This window comes from Mastomys coucha, unplaced genomic scaffold (assembly GCF_008632895.1).
Source record: "Mastomys coucha isolate ucsf_1 unplaced genomic scaffold, UCSF_Mcou_1 pScaffold13, whole genome shotgun sequence".
Taxonomy (NCBI): domain Eukaryota; kingdom Metazoa; phylum Chordata; class Mammalia; order Rodentia; family Muridae; genus Mastomys; species Mastomys coucha.
In genome coordinates this window covers 61,516,618-61,525,419 of record NW_022196895.1, presented here as the reverse complement: position 1 = coordinate 61,525,419, position 8,802 = coordinate 61,516,618, and the positions used below count along the sequence as shown (strand labels likewise).

Here is an 8,802-nt window from a genome sequence, read left to right as displayed (position 1 = left end):
TGAGGATACTACACATCATGAGCTTCAAGCCTGGGTGTGTGGAGAGAGGGACAGACACACAGGCCAGCAGACACCCTACAAATATGCCAGTGACAATCTGACAAAGGTGCACACCATTCCCAGAAGGACAGACAGCCTTCTCAGCAAGGGACGCCAGAGACAGTGGTCATGCACTGGCTAAAAAATGAGTGGCTGGTTGGGCTCCTATAAAAGTTCAAAACAGATGGCAGGCACAAATGTGAAACACAAGACTAAAGACTTTTGGGGTTCTTGGCGTGTGATGCATGTTTTTAACCCTCACATTCCGAAGGCAGAGATAGGTGCATCTCTGTGAGTTCAAGATGGTCTACACAGCAAATTCTAGGACAGGCAAGGCTACATAAGGAGACCCTGACTCAGAAATGAAAACAAACAAAAACAAAATATAAGGTAGAAGGATCTGGAGAGATGGACCAGAGGTTAAGAGCACTCGTTGCTCTTGAAGAGGACCTACCCTCAATCCCTAGCATCCGCATGGGCACCAGTCATGTATGGGGCACACAAAGTACTCCTGCACATAAAACAAGTAAATGTTTAAGAATATTTTAAGCTGGGCGCTGGTGGAACACGCCTTTAATCCCAGCACTTGGAAGGCAGAGGCAGGCAGATTTCTGAGTTCGAGGCCAGCCTGGTCCACAGAGTGAGTTCCAGGACAGCCAGGGCTACACAGAGAAACCTTGTCTCGAAAAACCAAAAAAGAATATTTTAAACAGTAAGGTGGGATGCAATAAAGGAAATACCAGACAAGCACACACACACAGATGGACACATGTACAGATGCCCATGAGCACACACATTTCTTAAAATACTTAATTTGAATGTGTTCTGCCTGCATTCAGGTGTATGAGCAACACATGCATGTAGTACTGCATGCATGTTCTGCCTGCATTCATGTGTATGAGCAACACTGCCTGCATTCATGTGTATGAGCAACACATGTATGCAGTACTCAGAGAAGTCAGAAGAGGGCATTAGATGCCCTGGAACTAGAGTTGTGAAGGCCGTGTGGGTGAGAAGCAAACCAAGGTCCTCCTGCCAAGGGCAGCAAGTACTCTTTGCTAATTCTCCCCAGCCAACATTTTTGTAATAAAACAAAACCAAACCCAGAACTATGGTACAACCATATGCTTGCAGTACGGCACAGCAATAAAACAGACCAGACTACAGAGGGTCTTAAACTAGTTGTGATGGGCTCAGAATATTCTGATGTAGGAAACTAAGTCCTCAATCCTGAACTTCCCCGTGCAGGCAGCGATTTCTTCAATGCTGGGCAGTCAGCCGCAGAGTCACACAGTCCCAAAGCCGACTGTGCTGTGTTTCAAAGCTACAATGTTTGTGCTTGTCTTGGGCATTTTCTTTTCTTTCTTTTTTGTAAAAAATAATTTATTTATTTTTCTTTTATGTGTATTGGTGTGAGGATGTCAGATCCCCTGGAACTAGAGTTACAAACAGTTGTGAGCTGCTATGTGGTTGCTGGGAATTGAACCCAGGTCCTCTGGAAGAGCAGCCATTGCTCTTTACAGCTGAGCCACCTCTCCAGCCCCAATCTTGGGCATTTTCTTATATACTGTCAAGTGATGATGGATTTACTGAGAATATAATCTCATCCAGTGAGTCAGCGTCGGTACTGATCCAGGCATTAGCTGTGTTTCCAGGGAACTGTACTGAGTGAAAAAAGCCAACCCACTTACATACTGCATGGTCTCCTTATCTTAACAGCGGTAAACTGGCCAACCGACAGAAATGCAAACAGGCAGCAGGGTGCCAGGGGTTACTACACAGCAGTTGCCAGGGCTTACGACACAGCAGGGTGCCAAGGAGAGCTATTCCCACGAGGGTGAAGTCACTGCGTACCTGACCATGTTGATGTCAGTGTTTTGGCTATGATATGATTTTGTGTTTCTATGGACTGTCATCATTGGGGGTACTAAATGAAGGGTTTGCAGAGAATGGCTCAGACTTCTTACATGGACCTACAATTACCTCAAAATAAGAAAAGAAGTAGGATCCCGCTACCACACTGCCTGCTTCTCCAGACCCAGCTAAAACAAACTAAGAGGTACCACCCAAAGGCACCGACTGGTCTAGGGACCCCAAAGACACTTTCAAACCTTCAGAATGTAACAGAGATAGCAGGGTCACTCCAGAAATCTACTGTGCATGACTCTAAGGAAGACTAACATGCAGACAGCGGACCTGACACTGGGACCCACCCAGGGGCAGCTGAGAGCCGAAAGCACAGGCTTTGATTTGACGGCACTAGACCCTGCTTCAGAGAGCACGCGAGGGCATGAGGACAGCTGGGAAGTAAGCCAGGTTCAACTCACCAATGAGAGACCAAGAAGGTGGAGGTTAATGGGAAAACGGAAAATAAAAGTAGATTTAAAATCCTTGGACACAGCAGAAAACAGGGATCAGGCTTGGCAAAGTGTTGGTGCTACGGGTACAGGTTCAACCTCCAAATATTCCGAGAAAAAGAAATTAACTATCACTCTGGGAAAGGACACTGTTTTGACAGGTAGGCATTTCCTGAACTGACACTGGCTAAAATTCATGTGGTTGGCAAGTTCTCAATGGATAGAAACTGACCCTTTCTCGAATACTGCAGCCCCACCACCTGCTGCCGTGGTAGCAGTCAGGGGAGGAGGGCCACCCAAGCTCCCGCTACGTTTGAAGCTATATTGCTTTTCCTGCTGCAGAAAAGTCTTGAAGTGACTCAAAATAGAGCCAGGAGGAAGAGTCATTCCATGACAAGCTAGCACAGGCCCAAGCTACTGGCAGAGGCAGAATCATGGTCTCTCCTGGACCGGGTGAGCCAGCCATCCACACACAACCGAAGACTGTGCATACGGTCTTCTGGACCACAATTGCAACAAGAGACAGGGACATGAGTGCCAGGAGGAGAAAGCCACACGGGGCACTGCTAGGACACCAGCCCTGAAGAGCCGGCCACACAGCTGGCACAAGCTTACTGAACAAACGACTCTTGAGGGATCTGGATGGGTGACTTGAGCCTAAGTAGGAAAAGGGCGTATATATGTCTTACTCAATGTACATCTGCCACGATTCATTCCTTTGGATTCCAGATAATCAGGTTTTACTTGTCCCAGCAAAATATGGTTTAAAAAAAAAAAAAAATCAAAAAAAAAAAAAAAAAAAAAAAAAAAAAAAAAAAAAAAAAATCAAGTAACAGGAGACACTCATCTGTCCCCCAGGGGAGAGCTTCCACTTGACCCTACCGCGTGTCAATCCTGAGAATTTTCAACTGAGAACAAAAGCAGGTAAGCATGGGGCACTCCCCGACTCACAGCCCTCCAGATCCCAAAGAAACAGCACTGCTGAGGGCAGTCAAACTAAGAAGAGTCCATGACTGTGACAGCGCAGTCTGGGCCCTGCGGGAGCCAGCCCACCACCCACTGTCCACTGACACACAACAGCACAAACAACTCAGGGAATGGCTTTGCTTTTCATGAGGAGGAGGAGGAAGCCTGCCCGGGGAGACTGGTGAGAAGGTAGGCGCCGTGTGAACAGACAAAACCCAGCTACCGATCATCACTAGGACATGCTCTGAGACCCAGCGCTGCCATGGCAACTCATCCTCTCCCTGGATACATGAAACACTCAAACCTGCAAAAATGTGGTCAAGACTCCACTTCAACTAGACAGAAAACACGAGGGAAAAAAAATAACAAAAAACAAAAAAAAAAGCAAAACCACACAACACGTATCATCTTTCATTCCCCCAAACTCAAAATCCTACACACGGTTTAAGTCAGTAGTTGGCTTTGAAAAACTCCAGATAGTATCAGGCTTCTGACCACAATACAAAGCTCTTAGATAACACAATCCTGGGGGAAACAAAGGGAAGCTCACCCACCACTGGGTCTTCAGCCTCAGACAAGGGCTCATCCTAGGCCCCTCCCTTTTGAACCATACAAGTTTTTTCACCCAACAAAATGTGTGTTGTATGTATGTGTGTAAGTGTGTGTGTAGACACACACCATGTCTTCTCTAGTTGGGAATTATGTCACTCAGCATGTTAGGAATGCCTGTTCTGCATGGTACGTATTAGCCAAGTACTGCTTCAGGGAGAAAGTGAAGGAGAGAGATAATGAATTGATGCAAATTATAAGATGTCTTTCACCAACAGGTGTGACTTCACCTCAAAAAAAGTCACAGACACAAAGGTTTACTGAGCCACATGGTTTGCAATTTGTAGTTCAAATCACCATGACCATTACTGAACACACGTTTGAACCACAGTCTCTAAGAGTAGAGTACCTTTAAGTAGTACCCAGTGGATGTTTAAGTCATTTCACTGCTATAAATACCAGTAATTGTCAAAATTCCCAAACTAAAAGACTCAGATACTGTGCCAACGTAATCCAAGCTGAATGCTTCATGTGTCGGAAGGACACTGAGTTTACTGCCAAGTCTCAGACTTCCAAGCCTGAGCAATTACCTAATAGAATGCCACCAGAGCACAGACGTGTCTCTCTGGTCAAAGAGTCACCTGTATTTCAGTCCTGCACCTATACTATGAAAACCATCTTTTCCCTTTCCCGTTCTTGCCTGCACACACACACACACACACACACACACACACACACGCCTTTCCAACATAATTCAAGGCATCTGACGGAGCACTCGTGGCTACAGCCTCGACACCGAAACACCGAAACGTAAATGATACTCTACTTGTCCACTCGTGTCTGCAGCGTGCTGGAAATGTGTGGCCAGGGCCGTCTCATCCTGGAAGACTTCATTACACTCCAAACACTTGAGACTGTGTCTACAGAGCTTGGAGGGGTCTTCGTCTAAGGGCATGGCTGGGCTCATGGGTGTGCTTGCAGGAGCTGAGATAACTGCCCCGGCTATGCCAGGCTGGACTTTTGTGACAGTGTGTGTGGCAGCCCCCACAGAGCTCTGCAGAGTGGAAGCAGTAGTATTGCTAGACGGAGAAGCTATCATCTGGTCTGCTGGGACTGGCTTTAGGATTAAGTGGGAGCACTGCATCACCACGCCTTTCTCCTTGTGCCCTCGGGCATGAGAAAGGAGGCTGCATTTGTTGTAAAAAACAAGGTTCTTTGTACAGTGGTTGCACGTGACTTCGATGCGCACGCTGCGCCTGTCATAGTGCTGGCTCAGGCTCTTCTCCAGGGCGAAGGAGTCCCCACACTCCAAGCACTTATACCCGCGCATCGGTAACGTGATCCCTGCGTTGGCAGGGGGACTGAGGTTTGGGATGTAAACAGGGACTGGGTTGACGCTGCTCAGCACCTTGTTGAAAGCTTCCACCACAGAACTCTGCAAGGACGACACCACCTGGACTCGAGACACCTTCTTAGGTGGCTGCGAGGCCGCTGCATTGATTATTGCCTGCTTTATTTGTTGCTGAGGTTTGGTGAGCACTTGGCGGAGTTCAGAGGTGGCCTGGGCACCCTGAGGCAGAAGGTTAAGGTTGGCAAGGTGCACAGTCTTTGGCACGAGTTTGGCATTGGCCAGGCTGGATGCCGGCACCACAACGGTTTGCTGCTGGATGGCATTGGCAGCTTTGATGATGGCGCTGCTGGCACTCTGGACAGAGGCAGCGGATATGACCGTGGCTTTCACCGTTGTGTTGTTAGCGAGCTTCAGATTGATGACTTGAGACCCTGCTGTCTTGACAGCAGACACAGGAAGAAAAGCTGTAGCCACGGGCTTGATGGTGACCTGTTTTGGGGTCAGCTCTGCAGAGGAAACTGCACTGGTAACCATGGCCGTCTGCAGAGGTGCCCTGGGCGGGGAGGAGAGGACCGCGGCTGATGCTGAAGATGACAGAAGTGAAGTCACAGATGCCATCACGGACGCTGCCTGCTCAGAAGGCTTCTTTCCAGAGTCCAGGTCCACGTCTGGCAGTACTCTGGTCACTGTCCTCTTGATCTCCCCAGAAGATGTCTTGATGGTCTTGATGCGGACTTTGGGGATGGCTGGGGTGGACCCCACAGGGGAGGACGGGGATCCTTTGCTGCTGTTCTCACTGGATACGCTCCTGGGACTATCTGATGGTTTTAGGGAGGCCTTCTTGGTGCCGTCAGTGAGACTCTGGGACTCAGGAGACTTGTCAGCAGCTTTGGGACTGTCATTCACCTCTTTAGGCAATGGAGACGCTTCCCTGGAATTGGCCACAGGTTCCTTGCAGGAGTCGGACGCAGCCTTTTTAGCACTGAGTGCCGCAATGGCTGCTATGCACGACGAGAGCTTGGAGGACGGCTTTGTTTTGGAAGATGTGGCGGCGGCAGTGCCGGAGTCGCTCTTCTCAGAGCTCGGCTTCCCGTCGAGGACCCTGTTTTCAAGCATCTTCTCAGAGCTCTCCTTCAGCTTATCCTCTGCTTTTCTGACCTTAAATGGCTCATAAACACTCAGGGTTATGGAATTGCTTTCTGCTTCTCTTTTGACCTTGTTTTTATCCGCATGGCCTGATATAGAGACTCCAGTCTTGCTGGTGTTTTCCCCTCCAAGTGCCTTCAGTTTGTCGAAGTCCTGCTGGGGAGCTGAGCCCGTCAGCACATTCGATCTGAATCCGGCCCGAGTCTCCTCCTTATCAGGGGGGTCGTCCACCTCTATTTTCTCATCATCCTCAAACTCCTCAGCGCTGGAGATGGGGCTGAACTGGCTGAATGCTGGGTCCTTCAGAGTCACCTCTGAGGCAGGTGTGTCTCCTTTTAAGGACTTGGCTCCATCCTTACCATAGCTGTCAAGAGAGGATGCTGTGAGGAACCCATTATGCAAACCATTGCCTGTGGGATTGTGGCCATCTTTTTCCACTCCCTCGGAGGAGTCGATGTTTCGGACATTCTTCACAATCACACTGACACCAACATCTGAGGATGATGGAGTGTGAGAATCGTCTTCCACGTGAGCATTCTGCTTAACGTGGCTTTCGTGGTCATCGTGTCCAGACTCAATTGCTGCTTTGGGATCGACCATATCTGGTATGTCAAATGCTGCCAAGAGGTCATCAAAGTCTGGGGTCTTCATATCCCCCATGGTCATGAATTTGATCAGTTCTGTTAGAGGAAGGAAAAGAAATCCAGCAATTAGCACTGATAATGAAGTCAGCCCTACTGCAGTATTCACACTAAACACTTAGCACTAATAATAATGTCAGCCCTACTGGGTCATTCACACTAGCCGAATAACACTAATAATAATATCAGCCCCTACTGAAGCATCGGCAAAGCTACTTACCGCTAGATTCACCACAGTGTTTTCATAAAAGCTACTTCTCCAAATATTTTCATCTTGACAACATATAACTCCAGTAGCCCAAGCTGATAATTTCAGTTACCATCAGATTTGGGATGCTACACTAACAGACGATTACAATAAAAACAACTACAGATTTCAAAATCCATCCACAGAAGAATGAATTGGCTATACACATCTACCACAAGATGTCCACTAAAGTCATCTGGGATTTTTTTCCTTTTAATCCCTAAGGCAGCAATCCCATCCATTTTTAATTCTAGGTCTCCTTGTCATGTTGAAGAAAGAGCCAAGTGTGATAGCTCACGCCTTTAATTCCGGCACTAAGGAGGCAGAGACAGGAGGATCTCTGAGTTTGGGGCTAGCCTGGTCTGCAGTATGAGTTCCAGGACAGCCAGGGCTACACAGAGAAACCCTGTCCAGAAGGGAGGGAGGGAAGAGTAACTGACTCTGGGGTAGGATGGAGTTTTAGGAAAATTAAGTAAAGTCATTACGAAAAATAAAAGCTATGCAAGTCCACTCAGTGCGGGAGTCTTTCTTTAGAAACCCCGCAGCCCACTGTCAGAGAATAAAGGCAGTGGGGACAGGGGAGGCGCCCCATCTCTGCATCTCAATGATTCCACCTGGGCTTATTTTCTGGTATAGTCACTGTGTGCACTAGCACTCTCATCCTGGGATAGTCACTGTGTGCACTAGCACTCTCATCCTGGGATAGTCACTGTGTGCACTAGCACTCTCATCCTGGGATAGTCACTGTGTGCACTAGCACTCTCATCCTGCTATAGTCACTGTGTGCACTAGCACTCTCATCCTGCTATAGTCACTGTGTGCACTAGCACTCTCATCCTGGGATAGTCACTGTGCACTAGCACTCTCATCCTGCGATAGTCACTGTGTGCACTAGCACTCTCATCCTGGGATAGTCACTGTGCACTAGCACTCTCATCCTGGGATAGTCACTGTGCACTAGCACTCTCATCCTGCGATAGTCACTGTGCACTAGCACTCTCATCCTGCGATAGTCACTGTGTGCACTAGCACTCTCATCCTGCGATAGTCACTGTGTGCACTAGCACTCTCATCCTGGGATAGTCACTGTGTGCACTAGCACTCTCATCCTGCGGATAGGCAATGTGTCATCCTCTTCACATCATAAATGCTAAAGAGTGAACAAGTCCCATGGCAGGCGTCACAGATAAGCTCTGTGTCAGAGCGTGTCGGGGCTCGGTTTTACTCTCTAGCTCTAGACCCCCAGGAAGTAAGGAAGTAACAGATTTTAGATTGAACTTGGTGCATCCTTCAGCAGTGAAGGCAAGCAGCCAAGAAGAGAAGGAAAAATGGAGGGGAGAAGGCTGAAGCAGTAAGAGAGGAGGCTGACTGAGAACCTTGCTGCAGTCAGTCGCCCAGAGAACTCATAGGTAGACAGCCCTGGACTATCCACTCTTCAGGACTCCCTGTGCTGTTTGACTTCCATATTTCATTCCAACTACTTAATATTCTACAATCTGTAAAAGG

General features: G+C 48.2%; 1 protein-coding gene across 15 annotated transcripts in view; it reads right to left on the bottom strand.

Annotated features, from left to right (window-relative positions):
- Nucleotides 1–8,802, bottom strand: part of Znf532 (zinc finger protein 532) — a 109,587-nt gene that overhangs the window by 58,689 nt on the left and 42,096 nt on the right. For all 15 annotated transcript variants that reach the window (XM_031365907.1, XM_031365905.1, XM_031365901.1 and 12 more), the window contains one exon: nt 4,738–7,088. In XM_031365907.1, coding sequence (XP_031221767.1) covers nt 4,738–7,074 — 2,337 coding nt within the window. In that variant the 5' untranslated portion in view covers nt 7,075–7,088. Of the gene's footprint in view, nt 1–4,737; nt 7,089–8,802 lie in introns of those variants that run through there.